The sequence below is a fragment of the Tachysurus fulvidraco genome, chromosome 6 (assembly GCF_022655615.1).
Source record: "Tachysurus fulvidraco isolate hzauxx_2018 chromosome 6, HZAU_PFXX_2.0, whole genome shotgun sequence".
In the NCBI taxonomy this organism is placed as follows: domain Eukaryota; kingdom Metazoa; phylum Chordata; class Actinopteri; order Siluriformes; family Bagridae; genus Tachysurus; species Tachysurus fulvidraco.
Genome location: NC_062523.1, coordinates 29,826,417 through 29,847,835, shown reverse-complemented (window position 1 = coordinate 29,847,835; position 21,419 = coordinate 29,826,417). Strand labels below are relative to the sequence as shown.

General features: G+C 42.6%; 1 protein-coding gene across 4 annotated transcripts in view; it reads right to left on the bottom strand.

Annotated features, from left to right (window-relative positions):
- The window catches only part of zeb2a (zinc finger E-box binding homeobox 2a), a 49,372-nt gene that overhangs the window by 7,762 nt on the left and 20,191 nt on the right, over nt 1–21,419 (bottom strand). For all 4 annotated transcript variants that reach the window (XM_047814465.1, XM_047814462.1, XM_047814463.1 and 1 more), the window contains 4 exons: nt 5,836–6,009; nt 2,111–2,179; nt 607–801; nt 221–435 (listed from right to left, as the gene is read on the bottom strand). In XM_047814465.1, coding sequence (XP_047670421.1) covers nt 221–435; nt 607–801; nt 2,111–2,179; nt 5,836–6,009 — 653 coding nt within the window. The remainder of the gene's footprint in view (nt 1–220; nt 436–606; nt 802–2,110; nt 2,180–5,835; nt 6,010–21,419) is intronic.

The window sequence follows — 21,419 nt, the reverse complement described above, 5'->3', positions numbered from 1 at the left end:
TATTTATTTATTTATTTATTTATTTATTTATTTTTGAGCGTTAACGTTAGGATTAAACGTTCGTCGACACTGATCCCTTGTGAATGTGTTAAACTGAGCTGATAATAAAGATGAGACGAGAGTGGAGGTATAATAATAATAATAATAATAATAATAATAATAATAATAATAATAATAATAATGAAATTCATGAAGTGATGTCACTCTGCTCTGGACTCACCTGGTCCCTAGAAGGCCTGTGGGTGGCCATATGGCGATCCAGCTGCGTGCGGTAGGCGAATGTGTCGCTGCAGAGCGGGCAGGGGAAGCTCTCCTCGTTCTTCTCGTGCCGGTACTTGATGTGCTCCTTGAGGGCGGTCAGCCTCTTGTAGCCGCGGTCGCAGTAGGGGCAGGTCAACAGTTGAGCAAAGTCATCTGGCGTCCTGAGTGCCAGATCTGCCCAGAAATATTATGAAAGCGAGATCACCAGCATGTTAGAAACGTTGGTTCGAGGATGCTACATTTTTGAAATATTTTTTGTTGAAATATTTTAAAAATAACTTCTGCTTCTGATAACGTTACTGAGCTGTTAAAAAAAATTAAGCTCGTTCGTATTAAAACACTTACCATTCTCATTGTCATCCTGCCCATTGGCCTCTGGAGTGCTCAACCTCGTGCTCTCCTCCGGGTCTTCTGGGTAAATTATGGCCGTGTCCCCTCGTTGCAGGTACTCAGCGATGCTGGCTGGACATCCCTCGTTGTCCTCCAGCTTCCTCTTGGCCAAGAAGCACTCCAGCTCTGCAGTGGCATCAATACCCTTAACTGCACACAGGAAGCGTGTGTGGGGGGGAAAAAATAACAAATGGAGCCATCGGTTTACGTTGCTTGTCACTGGAAATGCCCCAGCTGGACATTAGGAAAGCAGCTGCACTAAATGTGATGTAGCAAGGGACAAACCATTAGGAAGCCTTTAAAGGTGGAAGTATTTATTTAAGTTACAGTGTAATGGCCACTTCAAAGACGAATAGGAGCCAGCGCGATCATCGAGCACTCTTTAGGCGTCCGCTCGCATGTTGGAAAAGGCTTTAAACATTTGCAGCATTGTGTGTAATTGGTTTATGTGGCAATTAGGCTCACTCGGGTAACCGATCTCACTTTGCACGGCTCATTGTATACTTAAAATCAGACTCTAAATCTAATAATGAGCCATGCGTTATGTATAATTGCACAGAGCAGGGATTTTACGATAAACAATAAGAAGTAGCAATGATTATCAGCGAAAGATAGAACAGCATTAAAAAGATCAGACGTGGGAGGTTCAAAAGACACACATACATTACGCTCACACTAACTCACTATGCCCTATAGGTCAGCTAGATCACTGGTTATATGAAAAAGTTAAGAATATAACACCAAATAAAATTAAAATAATAATAAAAAAAATAAATAAAAAGTTGTGGAAAGTGTCCTAGACTCATTATTTTCTCTCTGACAGGTTTGCAGCAGCAGTGAGCTACAACACAGGGACCTAAGAGAAGGCAAATGAAAATTTTATTGTCTCATTGTAAACCAATTGGAAAGAACATGGACAGAACAAATCAGATTTCATCCCAAACTCGATTTGGTCCAAAATGTGATTTGCTGGTGCACTTTCTCTCAACTTGCAAATATTTACTTTCCATCTCCTCCTAACACACGTGAGCCGACATTATTTCGAATTCCTCCGTGCGTGTGTGTGTGTGTGTGTGTGTGTGTGTTCTGTAAACCTAAGTGTGTGAGACACCGCCGATTGTGACTAGTCTACAATCTTCTGGTAAGCTAACGTTCCAATCCGTAATCAATACGGAGATAAAACGATGACTCAGATATAATTTTCCAAAGTGGTGCATTGAAAATGTTTCAATTTCATGACAGGCTGAAGAACGAAAAAAAAAAGACGGCAAGATAAAAATCTATTCTGCAAATGGTTCATCTAATGCACAGAAAGTAATAAGGATGGAAAAGAACTTAGTTCCAGGAATAAGCTAAAACTCCCTCTGGAATTAAAAATAGCTCATAGCCACCGAGGCGATGGCACAAACTGACAAACACCGTGCGGTGACTTTAGCTAAAATCAGAAATGTGGGCTCACCTGTACCGTTACCAGCGCCATGGAGAGAGACGTCAGGGCTCAGAGGATTGTATTCATCTTTTCTGTCCTCTGGAGAGAGTGAAAAAGAGAGAGAGAGAGAGAGAGAGAGAGAGAGAGAGAGAGAGAGAGAGAGAGAGAGGGAAAGTGAGAAGAGAGAGAGAGAGAGAGAGAGAGAGAGAGAGATTGAGAGGAGAAATAGAGATAGAGAGAGACCGCTATTTCTCTCCGCTCTCTCTCATTTCCTTTCTCTCTCTCTCCCCTCTCTCTCTCTCTCCCTTGCTCTTCTCCCTCTCTCTCCCTCTCCCTCTTTTCTCTCTCTCTCTCTCTCTCTCTCTCTCTCTTTCTCTTCTCGTCTCTCTCTCTCTCTCTCTCTCTCTCTCTCCCTTTCTCTCCTCTCCCTCTTCTCGTCTCTCCTTTCTCTGCTCCCTCGCTCTCTCTCGCTCCCTTTCTCTGCCCCCGCAGCGAAAATATTAGCTAATGTTGGGCTTAAGACAAACCACAGAGACGATCAGCCAAAAAAGAAAGACCACAATGTATGAATCAACAGCATTAAATGTGCTAGCACCAGTCTGCTGGGCTCCTTCATAAACCCCTAAGATGTTCTGAATTAGTTTTTTTTCCTACTGCGATGACAATTCAACAATAAAACAAGGACAAAGCAACACGTGTTTGCTGGAATGAAGACAGACGAAAGGTTTGTGGTTTGCTTTTTGCTTTTTCCTCCGTGTTGAACGACACGAATGGACGGTTCTCTCAAATCACGGTATTTTATGAACGAGGTGCGTCTCGGCTCCTGAAGACGTCTTGCTCATGAACTGAACTTACTGTATTTGTTCCTCCTGCTCGCGCTCATGTGACCTCTTACCGGCAGTCACAAGTATCATAAGCTTCCCCTTCAAAAGGAGGATATAGAGCACCTCCACCACAATAAGTAAAACACCAAGAGTCCATATTCCACACACACACACACACACACACACACACACACACACACACACACACACACACACACACACACACACACACACAGCATTAGTGCTGTTTAATTTCTGAACTTCTCTCAAGTTTCCTTCCTATTATCTGTGTATGACAACCGAAACTTCTTTTTTTTTTTTTTTCTTTTTTTATTAATCTCACTTCTCCCCTAATTGAAAGATTGACATTTAAGAGAAGCTACCGAAAGACATCTGCAAGCCCCAAAAAAAGAACAAATGCTTGGAATGATTTCACTCGAAATAAACGAAACAGCTCATTCGCATAATAAGAGGTTTGCTTTAGATCAAACTTTCTCCTTCTGCGCAGGACGGACGAGCGTCCGTAGGTCCGGAGTCGGCTCGCATCTTCCCTTGAACTCGAAAAGTGTTGTTTCCGCGATGTATGTTTGCTAAGCTCATTATCATCATCATCATCATCATCATCATCATCATCATCATCATCATCATCTCTTGGAGCTTATAAACATTTTCTGGAAAATGTATAGTTTCCTCAACAGACAAAACCACCACAATATTAAAGGATCAGTTCTGCTTATGGCAGTTGCAGTTCATTTTTCAGTCAAGTATCGCCGTGGTGTTAAGTTTTATTTGAGTGGGTCGTCTGTTGCGGCCTTCCGAAACGTAGCTTTGTCTCTTTCGCTGGTGTCGATGCCATCGAGTTATTTAAGGGAAGCTAGATAAACAAGGATTAGCGTGCTACGTCCACGGCAACGTCCACAGCAAACAGCGCTCGTCTTGTGCGAGATGAGACGCGCTGATCGGACATCATGTGCTGCGTTATTTCTAAATACCGATAATCTAATAATACATTTGGATGAAGAAAAACCCGCCGCATGAATGCTGAGCTGATGTTTTTACTGGCAAACATATCATGAAAAAGAGGAAGTTCTAGGGTAAAGTTGATGATTCATGCAACACTCAAAGCTGTCACGTACACCCGCATTTACACCGTTAACCTACAGGACGCTTTTTTGTGTGTCCCACCGTCAAGCCGTTTTTTTCCGAAACGTAAAGTATTGTTTCTGATGTAAATTCAATTTAATGTATATGTATAGCCCTTTTAACTGCTTTACAAAAAAAAAATGTAGAAACAGAATAAAAATTGTTTCAAAAAATTTCAAATGAAGTTATTATTATAAATTATCTCTGACATTTGTCACTAGATTAGATTAGATTGGATTAGATTAGATTAGGTTCAACTTTATTGTCATTACACATGTACAAGTACAAGGCAACGGAATACGGTTTAGGTCTAACGAGAGTGCAATATGTGCAGGATATACAGTGTTTACAAGATTTAAATGAGTTAAATTAAATGTTAATATAGAAGTGATTTACAGATGTGTGTGTACTATGAACATAATATACAGATGGCTATAATTATAACTGAAATTTACAGAAGGATGTAACAAAATATATGGCTATTACTATGAACAGTAATTTACAGATGTGTTTGTACTATGAATATAATATACAGATGAATATAGATGTACTATGAATATAATATACAGATGAATATAGATGTACTATGAATATAATATACAGATGAATATATATGTACTATGAATATAATATACAGATGAATATAGATGTACTATGAATATAATATGCAGATGGCTATTAGTATAAACTGAAATTTACAGAATCGTATGTGCTATAGACAAAATATATGGCTATTAATATAATATACTACTGATCGGAAGGTCATGGGTTCGAACCCCAGGTCCACCAAGCTGCCACTGCCGGGTCCCTGAGCAAGGCCCTTAACCCTTAGTTGCTAAGTTGTAAGTCACTCTGGATAAGGGTGTCTGCTAAATGCCGTAAATGTAAATGATGTCCTTTCTACAACGGTTCGTAGTCAAGCGGGATCGTGTGACCGAGAGCTCGTGGCAGGCGCTGAAATGTTAGCATTTCGAAGCTAATCCGAATAAAACGTCAGGGCTGTATTTCTGTCCTCGTATTCGCTTCTATATAGAGCTGCTAATTAGGATGCCGGAGTGTACATGTCTACTCGGTAATCCGGCATCCAAGTTTTATTAGTAGTACCGGAGTAAAATGCAACCCGACCTGAGGCCGGTTCTATAAATCGAGCTAGCTATTGCTATGCTAACAATCTCACACTCGTTCTAAGTTTAAGAAAAGAAAGACGTATGGTTCGAGTGGTTTAAAAAAAAAAACCTCTGGGTGACCCGGTTAGGTTCTCCCTCCACTTCGTAACTGTCAGCGGATTGCGGTACCATTATGCATGTAAATGGATATCATAATATCATAATACTAAAAATTCCATTTAATGCTCTTAATGAGGCCTCGGTCATGGCAGGCTTGTGCTAAATAATGTCTCTCAGATCCTAATTAAAAGAATTTGTCTTTTGAGCCTCGCTAGCATGAGGCTTGTCGTTGAAGTCGATCGCTTCTGAAACAGAGAGAAAGGGGGGATGGAAAGAAGATTTGAAGAAAGAGACAAAAGAAGAGACGTGTAGGAGTGGGAATGATGCATAAGGTCAGGTGTAAGTAACTTCTGAAGGAGATGACTAACAGATGAGTTTTAACTCCACACAAGCCGTTCGTTTCATCTCAGAGTCAACTCATAGTTAGAGGCAACGAGGCAACAACGCAAGGTGATCGGGGTAAAAACAAACAAACTGTGAATTGATGGAAAATGTGTCATCTGTGTCAATTACTGATAAAATGTTTTAAATAAAGGGAGTAGAGATGAAACCTGGCTCTCACCTGCACCGTTGAGGTCCGTGTGTTGCCAGATGTCATGGCTCTCGTCCTCCTCGTCTTCTCTGCATGAAAGGAGGGCATGTGCCACTCGGGGTGACGGCTCGAGGCTGGGAACGCCGACCGGGCTCCCCTCTCCCTCCGAACCCTGCAGTCTGTCCTCTTCATCGGAGCTCAGAACTGTGAAGGAGACAGACAGGAAACCGCTGACATTTATCACCATTCATTCATCATTTTCACAAAGATCTTTCACAGTTTGGATCTTTCCACCGGTTTACACGCATGGCTCCCGTTCAGGAGGGACAACAAAGCCAGGAGCAGGACTGGGGAAATTCCCATGCACGCCAAAATAGTTCGTGTTTGCACGATGGTTATGACACTGTGGCTGGTTAGGGAGTCTAAACTAATCAAGTACAGCTAAGCAAAGTCTAAGTGTCCTGTAAAATCATGTTCTTTTATTGCCACGTTTTACACGAGTTGTCTGAGGTCTCAGGACCAGGCCGTAAAGCCTAGATCCCAGTATCCGAAATTATACATAACACGATCCAGGACATAAAGAAGTCGAGAATAAAACGAGTGCAGTGAGGTGTTGCAGTACAAATGGACATGACTTCATGGGAAGCTCTGTGTTGGGAGTTTCTCTGTACTCGGCAGCACCTTATCAGCCCGGCACTCTGCCAAACCCGGACGGAGTTAGTGGGAAATGGCTCTAATGGCCAAATCTGAGACCTAATTGCTGATGTTTGTCTCGTCCTCGTTCGAACACGGCTTCAAAAACAACACTCTCTTCTTCTCAGCCGTGTTCGTTTTTTTTTCCCGGCTCCCTCGATCCCACACCCTACTACCCCTTAATCTGTCCGCAGGACCCCATTCATTTAACTAAACAGCACTGACCTGGCTTTTTTTTTTTTCTCCCTCTCGCAGGTTCCCAGGCGGAAAAAAGACGGCCTGTACCTCTAAGGACTCGCCCGGGGAAAGGGGGAAGATTAGCCAGCACGTAGCCGATCATAATATGATCTTTGTGTGATTGGCGGCGGTCACATTTGCCAGGGCCAGGACAACTGCGCAACAGGTGCACATTAAAAAGGGGAGCGAGGGATGGGCGCAAAAACGCGCCGGGCCGCTGGCTGAATACCAAAAGAGAGGGGAGAGGTGGAATAGAGAGAGGATGGGGGAGGGAGGGGGTTGAGGAGGGGCAAGGGACAAAAAGATTTTTTAGTAAGAGGTGTGACCGGTGGGATTATTTAGGAGAGCGGGGTAAAGACACCAAAGTCCTTTCCTTACTCAAATGAAAGTGAGAAAAGGAGGCTTTAAGGGAGTAGTGGAAAGTAAGACATAAGTAGCTCTGTGTGTGGTCTGGATATACCTTGTACATACTGCAACCTTATATTGCTCTCTCACACACACACACACACACACACACACACACACACACACACACACACACACACACACACACACACACACACACACACACACACTTTCTCTCAATCATCTTCCAAGACTTCAGAGCCACAGAAACTGCTCTCATATTTCCAAACAGCTCTAAAACTCCAATTTTCCAGGTATGTACAGTATATGTTGTTACACATGGCCCTAAGTTTAAGACGTTAGTTACATCTCAGTGGCTGGATGGTGGGAGTATAAGTCGAAAGGGAATGAAAGAGAGGGGGAGGGATGAGAAGGGAAGGCTGAGAGAATGAATCCAGAGGTCAGGGAGCTGAATATCAATAATAGGCGACCGCTGAGCTGTTTGAGTTTAAGAGGAGCCGTGACATCATGCCCACACAAAATACTGAACCAACCATCAGCCTTTCCCTTTTAACGCTCAGACAGGTTTTGTTTTAAAGGGATGAGCTTGTTACCGAGATGCGACATCGCAAATTACATTACAGGAGTGTGTTTTTCTTTTGGCGTTCGGGAGAAAAGTCTCCGTGGCTTTAATTTCCTTCAGATCTTTCTGCTACAAATAGAACAAGGAAAATGTTTAGGTTTGAAGAATGACTTCAGGAAGAGAAATATTTTGACTCATGTCAAATGCACTTCGCTGGCTATGCACAAGCGTGTGTGTGTGTGTGTGTGTGTGTGTGTGTGTGTGTGTGTGTGTGTGTGTGTGTGTATGTGTGTGTGTGTGTATGCGTGTGTATATGTGTGTGTGTGTGTGTGTGTGTGTGTATGTGTGTGTGTATGTGTGTGTGTGTGTGTGTATGGGTGTGTGTATGCGTGTGTGTGTGTGTGTGTATGCGTGTGTGTGTGTGTGTGTGTGTATGTGTGTGTGTGTGTATGTGTGTGTGTGTGTGTGTATATGTGTGTGTGTGTGTGTGTGTGTGTGTGTGTAGCCATTACCACATGCAAGACACAAAAACCTTGCAACACAAAAGCAATCCATCACACTGTTTACCTCGAAGGTCAAATGAGTCTGGTGGCATGGCAGATGGGAATATGAGTGTGAGAGTGTGTGTGTGTGTGTGTGTGTGTGTGTGTGTGTGTGTGTGTGTGTGTGTGTGTGTGTGTGTGTGTGTGTGTTGGTTTGTGTGTGCATGTGTCTTGACAGACACATTTTAATGAAGCGGTGAGTGAGAAAATTAACAGCTAGACGAACAGCCAGAATGTCCAAAGACTTTTCTCTCTTCCAATATGACTAGAAGAATACATGAATATAATGTGAGTGGCTACAAGCTGCCAATCAGATGTGCTCGTGTAATGGTTGCCCCGCCCATCTAGCGATCCTATTGGCTGTCGTATCTATCCTGCTATCCTGCCAGCTGTCCTGCCTTGTAATGTCTGCAGTGAACGGCCCATTGTGCTCGCCCTAGAGACAAAGAGGCCACCTCTCTCTCTCTCTCTCTCTCTCTCTCTCTCTCTCTCTCTCTCTCTCTCTCTCTCTCTCATTCTCTCTCTCTCTCTCTCTCTCTCTCTCTCTCTCTCTCTCTCTCTCTCTCTCTCTCATATCTTTTTCTCTTTCCCAAACTCCCTCTCCCTCTATCTTCTCTTTGTCAGTTTTCAGCATAGCCCCACCTATCATCTTATCTGTCGTCCTCGTTTTTTTAAAATGTTCCGAGGTCCCAGAAGTAAGTGAACACTAAATGCATAATGTCTTTAAAAGCATAACAGTCCAAAGATTTAAAGATTTTTCCAGTGGCCTATGGTATCACTCCACAGACCTAGATTCACACACTCCACTCCACTCATGTTGTGTGTGTGTGTGTGTGTGTGTGTGTGTGTGTGTGTGTGTGTGTGTGTGTGCGCGCGCGCTCGTTCCATACGTCCCAGCTGTTCCGACAGGTGTTTGTGTCCATGTGTGTGACCAAATGCATATTTTCAGCATTCCCTCATGTCCGTGAATGTTTTCCAAGCGCCGGAAGAAAAAGATCCGTCCTCACCGTCCTCACCTGATCGCGTTCGAACGCCGTCGCACCATGCGTGGGTTCGATCATATCCAAATTTGGATGGATTCTAGAAAAGCACGTAGGCTCTCGGTGTTTCATTCACGATCCGACAAGCTTAAGATCACGTTACGCCTCCTCGCGTTCCACGTTCGAAGGTCACTCGGCTGGTATCCGTCTCCTCGTCATCTTCCTCTCTGTCCATTTCTATCTCGCTCTCCATCAAACCCGATCTCTCCAAACGCACGGTTAAAAACGATCAGAGGCAGCCCGAGACGAGGCACTTATCCGTATCAAACGGCAGCCAGGTACGTCTCCTCTTCTCCCCTCGTCCGCTACGGTAATGAAAGCAGCCTGCACAGGCAGTGGAAAATAACCGCTCTCTCTCTCTCTCTCTCTCTCTCTCTCTCTCTCTCTCTCTCTCTCTCTCTCTCTCCTGTGCATCACCTGAGCGAGGGAGAGAAAGGAGGGGGGGAAGGGAACCAACTAGGTGAGGCAGCGGTGCGTTTGAAAGAAGAAAAAAAAGGAGAAGAAAAAAGGTCGCTGCCTAGCGGCTAGAGCCTGGAAATGATCCACATAAATCAAATCAAGGCAGCAGAAAGAAAAGAAAATGATGGAGTGGAAAGACTGATGACTCACTTTTGGACCTGGGTTAGAAGCAAGCATCCTGTGTATGAGGAAGCTTTTATACACATGTAGTGAGGATGATAAATCTGTCTTCATGCATTAGCTGCTATTTATCGCTGACAAGGGACTCGTAATCTTAAGCCCCGTACCTGTACCTGTACCTGTACCTGTACCTGTACCTGTACCTGTACCTGTACCTGTGACGGTCAACAGCATGTAAAAGGGCCTCGTCTTTGTATTATATACTGTACTATTGTACAAAATTGGTCCTTGTGAATGTAGCCAAGTTCAAAATGATGCTTTTCTACCAGACGGTAAGGACAGCGGTGTTCTGGGGAGGTTTGTTAGGTTTGGTCAGGATTTCTCATCTAATAAACACATGCAAAGTGAAAAAGAAGGGAGAACCTTAACTGTCTCCAGTGTTAGCAGTTACTTTTAAAACGTAGAGGAAAAGATTGTCATAAGTGAAATACAACAACTTTAGTGTACACACACACACACACACACACACACACACACACACACACACACACACACACACACACACTCACACACACAGACACACACAGACACACATTCTTACTTCACAACAGAAAGATCCTGATAAATTTGATAATTTCTGCTCCGAGTGATTTAGATGTTCCTACTGAGCTGATCTGTCTGGGTGTGTGTGTGTGTGTGTGTGTGTGTGTGTGTGTGTGTGTGTGTGTGTGTGTGTGTGTGTGTGTGTGTGTGTGTGTGTGTGAGCTGAGCGAGAGAGCCACTGTTTGTTTTAAGGCCAGGCTGGCTGAGAGGTCAGCAGCACAAGCAGGGGTACAAAGAGAGAGAGAGAGAGAGAGAGAGAGAGAGAGAGAGAGAGAGAGAGAGAGAGAGAGAGAGAATGAGAGAAAGTGGAAGGCTTTGGTGCGTTCCACAATCTTCAGTGCAAACTCAACTATGCGTGAACCATTATAGAGAACCTGGACAAGGACAGGCGGTGGGGGGGGGTGGATGCATCAAGGACAGAGAATGTGTGTGTGTGTGTGTGTGTGTGTGTGTGTGTGTGTGTGTGTGTGTGTGTGTGTGTGTGTGTGTGTGTGTGCAGTGTTGTATCTTTTTAATATATGTATATAAACACACTGTATATAAGAAAAGACTCCAATATTTCTAAATGTATGTGTGTGTGTGTGTGTGTGTGTGTGTGTGTGTGTGTGTGTGTGTGTGTGTGTGTGTGTGTGTGTGTGTGTGTGTGTGTGCGCGTGTGTGTGTGCTCACAGTGGCGAAGTGTTATAACTTTTGAATATATGTACGTAATATAAGTAAAGACTCGATTATCTCTAAGTGTGTGTGTGTGTGTGTGTGTGTGTGTGTGTGTGTGTGTGTGTGTGTGTGTGTGTGTGTGTGTGTGTGTGTGTGTAGGGGGCTGTCATGCTCCTCAGGCCCAGCAGTGAGGAGGCAACAGTAGCCTGCCCCCTAATTGAATTAAACTCCCATTTGTCTACTGGAGAACCCCTATGCAACAGGCTGGGGAAGAAAAAAAAAGGGGAGGAGAGACAGACTGAGGGAGTGAGAGAGAGAGAGAGAGAGAGAGAGAGAGAGAGAGAGAGAGAGAGAGAGAGAGAGAGAGAGAGAGAGAGAGAGAGAGAGAGAGAGAGGAGAAAAAAGAGATAGGGGATCCTAAATTTGCTCATGCCGCCAGACGGCCCACCTTACCCCCCTCTCCTCCCGCTCACAGACCCACCATCTGTGCCCACCGCATGCACATGTTACCCCTCGCTCTCTCGACAACTGTTCTGGGCCTCCACCAGCCTCAGTGTGTGTGTGTGTGTGTGTGTGTGTGTGTGTGTGTGTGTGTGTGTGTGTGTGTGTGTGTGTGTGTGTGTGTGTGTGTGTGTGTGTTCTCTACGGCCTAGGGAGAAATACACAACGGCTGGCTAGGGCAAGAATCAGAAAAGGCAGGAAGATGGGAAGAAAATGCACGCTAGAGTAAGAAAAAAAAATGAAGAAAAATTTCTCCTCTCAGTGTCACATGCATTGCATCCTGTCTGAGAGAATCTAATCTTAATCTTAATCTTAATCTTAATCTAAATCTTAATCTAATCTGTATACGCTTTTAGTATTTAGTATGTTCTGAAATATAGTCCTTGATTTTATTATAAACAAAACCATGAAACTGTTAATAATAAACATTGTTCTTATTTCACTCCGATTACATTAGGGCTCTTTATTGTGTTAATAATAATAATAATAATAATCATAATAATAATAATAATAATAATAATAATAATAATAATAATAAAGTAGGAATAATAATAATAATAATAATAATAATAATAATAATAATAATAATAATAATAATAATAAAGTAGGAATAATAATAATAATAATAATAATAATAATAATAATAATAATAATAATTTAATATTATTCACGAATACAGAGGGTTAAAGCAACTAGTGACACACAGAACTTTCCAAAAATAATAAACCAGGTGAGAGCAGAAAAAGTCTTCCATCTTCTTCTTCTTTTTCTTCTTCTTCTTCTTTTTTTTTTTTTAAAGAGGGAGTTAATATGGGTCAATTAATATGCAAATCTCTCGGCAGATGCTCGGTGGCTCTCAGCGTGTGATCGGTCCTGTCGGTCACTGGCTGTTCAAACAGTTTCACCACTAAAGCAACACCAGGTTCCCTTCACCGAGGCAAAGCTGCGAGAGCTCTTCCTCTTTTTTTTTTCTCCCGCTTAACCAAAACTGCTTCATCGTCTCGATGTAAAATCGCTTCTTCTTCTTCTTCTTCTTCTTTTTTTTTTAAGCTTTCAAAAAATAGATCCTGTCGAAAACATCTTTGTTGTCAGTTTTTCACGTCCTTTCTCCGGCGACTCGTCTTTCACTTACCGTGAAGATTTTTTTTTTTTTGCAAATGAAACTTCAAAAGAAAAAGAAACTGATAAATAAATTCTGAAAGGAAAGAAAGGAAAGGCAGAAATGGTAGCTAAAAGGAAGCAGCTTGGATTGTGTAGAGATTAGGTTTCTCCCTGTGTGCCGCTGCCAGAGGTGCTTGTTGGGTATTTTCTATCAGCTAACAGCTACATGTGGGCCAAGTCGGGCACCTCGGAGTGCGATCTAAATGGAGGTTTGTGAGCAGAAGACAGGTTGCTCATAAAATATTCATGCTAGGAGTAGTACTTTCCAACCATGCATCTATCCATCCATCCATCCATCCATCCATCCAATCATCCATCCAAGCTTCCATCCATCCACCCATCCACCCAACCAAGCCCTTGACAACCCACCCACATCCACATCTCTTCCTCTCCTCTAAGCTTCCTCCTCTCCTCTCCTTCTGCCCTGAGAGTAAACGCATGGCCGCATGAACCTGAGCTCCGCGGTCGTGTGGTAACATGCCAAAAAATGGAAATAAATGAAGAAGTTCAATCTGCGCCTCCGGGCGTTGTGTTGTATACACAAAACACAACAGTTTTATTTCTTTATTTATTTATTTTCTATCGTTCCTCACTTCAGCACTTCACTCTAGTATAGCTCTCCAGAGGTACCTCGGAAACAGCGGTGTTTTTAATAATCGCCGCAAATGATTGCCGAGCGAGACGAGAGAGAGAGAGAGAGAGAGAGAGAGAGTAGGAGAGAGAGCGAGAGAGGGATTGAGAGAGTAGGAGAGCGCTCTCGGCCATGTGATGAGAGGAAAATGATGTTCACTGGTTTTGGGTTGGGCGGCAAGCGCCTCAATTATAGATATCCAACTCCATAGATGACGCACAGGAGAGGGGAAAAAAGTGAGACGAGAGCTTCGCCCAAGCCATATAGCTGTCTGGATGTTTTCCCTCCTGGTTTTAAACACCGCCTCTTATTCTAAGTCATTAGGACTTAATCTGCCTCCATCTTTGAAAGCTCTGTCTAAAACACGGAGCATCGTGAATGGCTAGAACGCTCGGCGTCGAGCAGCAGGTTGAGCAACTGTCAGCTACGCCGCTCCTTAGCTTTCCATCATCTCTAAAACATTCTCAGTAGCATCAATATCACTTGGCTTCAAATGGCTCCCAATAGGGCATGTGCGTGTGCGTGTGTGTGTGTGTGTGTGTGTGTGTGTGTGTGTGTGTGTGTGTGTGTGTGTGGTGTGTGTGAACATATATCAGCATAAAAGCATCTCCAAACACAGTAGCACTATTAATGTGAATATATCCGACTATGTATGATCCATATTATGTTATGTTATCTGCTTTTAACCTCTGTGTGTGTGTGTGTGTGTGTGTGTGTGTGTGTGTGTGTGTGTGTGTGTGTGTGTGTGTGTGTGTATGTGTGTATCAGCATTAAAGCATCTCCAAACACAGTAGCACTATTAATGTGAATATATCCAATGTGTATGTTATATTATCTGCTTTTAACCTCTGTGTGTGTGTGTGTGTGTGTGTGTGTGTGTGTGTGTGTGTGTGTGTGTGTGTGTGTGTGTGTGTGTGTGTGTGTGTGTGTGTGTATGTGTGTATCAGCATTAAAGCATCTCCAAACACAGTAGCACTATTAATGTGAATATATCCAATGTGTATGTTATATTATCTGCTTTTAACCTCTGTGTGTGTGTGTGTGTGTGTGTGTGTGTGTGTGTGTGTGTGTGTGTGTGTGTGTGTGTGTGTGTGTGTGTAAACATATATCAACATTAAAGCATTTCCAAACACAGTAGCACTATTAATGCGAATATATCCGACTATGTATGATCCATATTATGTTATGTTATCTGCTTTTAACCTCTGTGTGTGTGTGTGTGTGTGTGTGTGTGTGTGTGTGTGTGTGTGTGTGTGTGTGTGTGTGTGTGTGTGTGTGTGTGTGTAAACATATATCAACATTAAAGCATTTCCAAACACAGTAGCACTATTAATGTGAATATATCCGACTAAGCATGATCCACATTATGTTATATCTGCTCTTAACCTCTGTGTGTGTGTGTGTGTGTGTGTGTGTGTGTGTGTGTGTGTGTGTGTGTGTGTGTGTGTGTGTGTATAGTATCATAGTATGGAAGGGGAAAAAAAAATTCAAGCGTTAAGCACATGCAAATTCGAAGGCGTGTAATCAGGGCAAAATTAATTTTGCTGCCGCTGATTAGAAACATTAATTAATCCGTTTGAGGTGCAGACGTAATCTGAGGTCGCATTACACCTCCTGTAAGATTAATTAGGACGTTACAATAACATACGCCGCTGCCGGTGCAGATTAGAGTAAGCCCTGTTTCTTCGACGCGATGATGAGCTGAATGACTTTTTAACAATTAAGGGAGTGATTCGCTGGTCGGTTTCGGAAGACAGCAGCAATTCCGATCCGTTTACACCCGATCCGCCTTATTTATCGAATTATTTATTTATTTATTTATTTATTTATTTATTTATTTTATTCTCTCTTTACGTTGTCGAGTAGATTTATCGAGCCGGTTTATACCGGACACACACGTAGGCATACGTTTGTGACGCATTGGGAGATAATGTGTTATGGAGTACACAGAAACAACTCCTCCAGTTACCAGCTGGCAGTGTAGGTGGAAGCCTTCTAAAGAGGTCAGTTGGAGTGTTGGTGTGTGTGCGTGTGTGTGTGAATGGGGACATCCCACCAAAGAGAATTAGAGCCCCCTTCAATCAGAGCAGCTCTTTGTGATGTTAATAAGGAAGTAAAACACATCTGTTCGGCACTCCCTCCTACACACATCCTCGCACACATACACTTGCGTCTGAAGCGACGTCACCTGAATAGCATCCCTGCCAGGTAGCGCACAAGGGAAGAGCTCTGTTCAGGCCTTTAGGTCCCTTTCCTGACACCCCCATGACCTCAAGCCCTGCCCTTTGCCCATGAAGCCACAGGAGAGAAATGAGCCTGAGTACATCACGGTCCTTTTTTTAACCCGCGAGCCAGAAGGCGGACGAAACCGAAGAGACTTCTGCTGTACAGACTGAATAAAATGAATCTGTTGCTTTTATACGAAAGCGTAATTAGTCATTACGCTTCTTTTAAGTTGACTAATTCGCCGTAAACGGATGCTATACATCTGGAATCGTGCGTTTTATGAATTAATAGCTTTGTTATTAACAAGAGACTGGAACATCTGGAGGAGATCCCTGCCTCACTGCGGGAGGGAGAGGATTAAAACCGACGCCAGGGAGTGAGAAAGTGAATGTGTGTGTGTATGTGTGTGTGTGTGTGTGTGTGTTAGTGTTTACAGGAACACACCTGGGGTAAGGCAAGGTGATAATTAGCTAAAGTGGATAATTAGAATGTAGATTACTGTAATCAAAAGGTACTTTAGCGCTTACAGCTCCCCCCCCCCCTCCTTAAAGCAACCTTCAGATCTGGAGCGTATTCACTTCACACACTCTCTCTTTTACAAACACAACTTGATGAGGAAAAAAAGAAATTAAACACACACACACACACACACACACACACACACACACACACACAGACACACACACACACACACACACACACACACACACACACACACACACACACGATGAGCGTGTTTTTTTGTTTAGGAACACTACAAGACAGACTCTGAGAATTGAGATGCAGTAAATATTGAGGAGGCCATTGTTCCTCCACTTCCTCCTGCTCGCCGTGGAGGACTCATCCCCCTCGCTGCCTCCTGGGACCACGCGCCGATCACATTAGCAGCTCAGACGGAAGTCATATTCATTCATTCGGAGCTAAAGTCTTTTTCCCAGCGGAGGAAAAACCTAGGTTTGAAGTAAAGATTTCCGTGCTTGTGAAGTATCTGTGAACATCACAGGGAGTGGCAGAGAGACGTGCAACTCTATACTGTAGTGTTACAATGCGGGTGAACTGCGAGAACGTGTGTGTGTGTGTGTGTGTGTGTGTGTGTGTGTGTGTGTGTGTGTGTCAAAATCTATATATATACAGTATATATAAAACACACAGTATACTTTTTACAGTATACACACATATTTCTTTCACTACACGCTCGCTTGTGCAATCGCTTCTGCTGCACTTCTGTAAACATTCACCGCTGCTATATTTTTTGGAGACAAAGGACAAAAAATAACACGAGGCCCGAACAGAGGTCATCTCGAACTAGTGGAGCTCTGACCGTCTCCGAGAACGCCATGGAAAGAAGAGAAACCCAGACCGATGCCAAAAAAATATGTTTTCTGAAAACACAAAAGGCCTGTGAAACTGTCTGTTTTAGGGAGCATTGCCATCGATGCAGGTGCCAAGAAAAACCTACTGTCTCGAAAACCTACTATTTAAACAATAGTGAAGGGCCTGTGGTTCATATCCTCCCTGAGGTTGCCTCTCCATTTATAAGCCCTCGCTTGCAAGACCGGTAACTCTATACGCTATTTAAAAGTTAATCTAATCTAATAAAAAAAAAATGACTTGATACATTTAAAGTCATTGCTTTAGACTAATAATAATAATAATAATAATAATAATAATAATAATAATAATAATAACAATAATAATAATAATAATAATAATAATAATAATAATAACAATAATAATAATAATAACAATAATAATAATAATAATAATAATAATAATAATAATAATAATAATAATAATAATAATAATAATAATAATTGTGTGTGCACAAGAAACAAGCAACAAGCTGTTTTTTTTTCACTGTTATCAAACTGTCTCTTATCAGCCCAGGAGGGGAATAAGGTGTGACAGGCCACGGACGACAAGTTCCCCTTTCAGAAGTGTGAGCACTGTGACCGTGCCTTGGTGCTTCAGCAGCGTGTTCAAGGGAGGAACTTAATCAGGCTTTAACACCTTGACATTAGCTCTTCACAGGCGTTAACCGTAACTGAAATAGGCAAACACCTCTCACCTCTCAGTGTTCTGGTTCTTTCTCATTCGTACGTCAAAAAAACATTTCTGTCGTATTTGTTTTTGCCTTGTCGTTCTGAACTGCCTCGTAAAAAAATACATCCTCACCCACACACATTGCTCTGCAGAACTGTCTTCGGTGTTAATCAGATAGTTTTTTTTTTCCATTACCGTCGAACACATCGAGAAAGAATGTACCATCTGACCGAGCCGCTGTGTCACCTGATTTGGACTTCCTCCATACTAAAGGAGATGCAGAAGGGAAGTGGGCAGTTAATAGGGTTATTATTGTCTATTAACATAGAGCTGCTTTGATTCAAAATTACTCCCTAAATGCTCCAAACCCACATCGTTAAAATGTGTACCGCTCTGAGGACTTTGTTTGTCTTGTTGTAAGAGTAAAAAAATATATATATATATATTAGAATTCCAGACACGTGCCACTGGTACGGATCTAACGTTTAGGGAAAATCGGTACTGGGAAAGAGAATAAAGCACGTACATGTTACGTACAGTTCCATATTTGCACCTTAACGTTTTACCCTTTTGCTGTGAGTCGGTGTTCCGTCTTTGGCGCCGTTTAAAATAGTTTATAAAACATATTTATTATTAAATAATAAATCGCACGAATCCGGTTTAAAAGGGAAAACGGACTTTTTTGAACACGAGGGTGAAGGAGGCGGACGCATGGTAAAGGAGAACACTGTGAGAGAAGAAGATGAAGAAAGAATACAGTGAGGAAGAACACGATAGAGGGGGAAGAATAGGATAGAGGGGAGGACGTGAGGGAGAGCACGATAAGACGGAATACTATGAGGAAGAACATGATAGAGGTGAACACCGTTAGGACGAACACGGTAAGGAAAGACTTGGTGAAAAAAATGAAGTGTGTGTGTGTGCATGTGAGAGAGAGAGAGAGAGAGAGAGAGAGAGAGAGAGAGAGAGAGAGAGAGAGAGAGAGAGAAGGAGATACAGAGAATTCATATTATTCATCATCTTATAGTCTCGCCTATTCATCTCCCATGTCTGGCCATATTTGCCCTTGAATACCACAGAAAATTTGAAAGCTATCTAAAAGTCAATGAAAGCAGTGAAATCTTCTGTGTTCAGATGCACAGTCTGGACAAATCCATTAAGCCTTATGCCAGTCAGAAGAAAAAAAAAACAGCAAATTAGTCAAAGCCCAGCAGGAGGTTTAAAACAAAAAAAACAACAAAACTAGCACCAGGATGCTTTAGGTGTGTTTATTACGGTTATGTAAAGCGGGCAAACCTGCTCACTTGATCAGAGAGGCAAATGCAAACCCTCGAGCTGTTTGTCTCTGATAAGGTTCTTGCTGCATGCACCGATATCATGTACCGTGTGTGCTTGTTTGTGTGTGTGGTGCAACAGATTGTGTGGGAGTTATGTGTTGTTGAGGTATTTCTTGTCTTTATCCTTTTCCTTAACAGAAACGTATCCACTCATTAGCTCCGCTCTATTACTCTTGCTCTCTGGTGTTATTTGTGTTTTGCGTTCTTTTTCTTTTCATCATGGATGTCTTCCCAGTCATCTGTTGTGGCTATTGCATTAATTCACAGCCACCTCATAGCGAGGGTGACACAGTCTAGTAAAATGTAGACTCTTTCTCTATCTCACACTCTCTCTCTCTCTCTCTCTCTCTCTCTCTCTCACGGTCGCTCTTTCTCTCCTTAACAGCAAGCTGCTATGCTGAAGCTGAAGACGAGCTGAACTCCGATTTAATTGCATATGCATATACAGCACACTCGTGTAAATGTTGGCAATGATAAAGCTATTTCAGCCCTAGCAGCCTGCTGGCTTCTCATGGGGACTCGAGGCCTACTTCCAAAAAGCATGCATTATTTATCGACCTAGGTGGGAGTGCGACCCCCTTTTTCTCAACAAAAGAGCGTAACATGTTTAATCGGTAATATTTCCTATTAAACTGAAAATCTACCAGCTTCACACTACCACGGTGCATGATTTAATAATGACTTTGCTCTCTGTCTCTTACACACACACACACACACACACACACACACATACACACACAAACACTATCTTCTCCAACTTGATCTTTGCCAGGTAGGTGAATGTAGCTGTAGGCCCTATGGCCCACACATCCCTCTGTGCTATATGCCAGATGCTGCCAGTTGACCTCTGACCCATTAGAGCCTGACTGGAGGGTACTTTTTTTTGTTTTGTTTTTGTTTTCCAAGTCAAACCTTACTGTAGAAGTCTAATCTCCCTCATTAGCTCAAGTCAGACTTTAGAATACTTTATTTAATGGTTTGTTTACAATGGTATTTTTTCATGTTGGCACAAAATCTGCCCAGATTCTTAGTAAAAAGTTCACTATTTCTCGGATTTGCATTTTAAAGCCCCTAGGAAATTTTGAAATAAAAAAAAAAAACTACAGAATCATATTTTTAATATCCCAAATCCCGAACATCAGCGTCTAATCGCAATCTTTTGAGCACGTACTTCGAGAAACGACACGGTAGTAACCGTACAGAAACGGCAGACCGACTGATATACAAAGAGAGACGTTCTGCCGATGCAACAAATCTCCTAAGAGGAAAAGAGTGCCGTTCTTCTACAACGTTAGCGAGACGAACGAACAAATAGATATTAGACACTGGATATTTGTCTGCTTCAGTGGTTTTGGCAGGACGGATCTTTTTCCAATATACTTCCAGAGGTGCAATTTTAATAAACAGCTAACAAAAGATTTATTACAATGTGACTGTAATAAAATTCCATCCCATGTATTTTCAGGGCCGTAGATACGAAGATAAAGATACGAAGATACAGTACACGAATCAGACCATCGAGTGAGAACTGCTTAACACCCAGACAGGTTCCTCTCTCCTTGACATGTTTTGTATTTCTTGTATGCATGTGACGAAACAGTGGTATTCTAGTCCACCTATTTGTACATTTCCTGAACCAGACATTTGCAGTAGTGAAACTTTCTAAGTCAGCAGCCCAGAAGCAAATGGTCAGAACTTACCATGACAACTCGATCGAGGCGTACCGTGCGTCCGCTCTACCGGCTTTCGACCTGACGCCGAACGGCAGGTTAAACTTTAAAGTGCTCGCTTTAAGGCCAAGTATAGATAAGTGTGTTTTTTTTTTTCATCAGGGATATATGTTTTCTTTTTTGGTTTGATCACTTTCACATGCCTGAGTCAGTGGTCATTAAAAGACCATGACCATGTTTTCTCAAGATAAGGTGTAGGTAACTATCCTGATAAGAGGTTTGTTTTGACCAGTGAACCATAAACAGTGATATGGGTCTCTCGTCACCTATCCTTGAGCCTAATGACTTAGATAAGTATGCATCATTCAGCAGAACCTAAATCCTTCACAGTGTTTTCTTTAGTAACGAAAGGGGAAGGTATGTTCAGCTTCGATAAGCCTTGATACCGTATCCTCTGTCCCAGACTAACTTAAATTCTGTGTAAGGCAAACAGCAAGGTGTTCGACTGAATACAGTTCGGACGGTTTTCTGCTGACACGACAACGAGCGATTAAACCGGTTTAAAGCGGCGAGGACGAACCTCTACATCGTGCGTGGTGTGAATCGTTATACAGATCAGAGGATGATCGCTTAAACTATCCAGCGCTAACTTCAGAGTGACAGATGTATGTCTCCTACATGTGACCTGAGAAAACAACCCCTGAAATCCACCTGCCCTCAGGGTAAAAATGTGTATAATTTGTCCGTCGTCCCCCTCCCTTTCCATCCA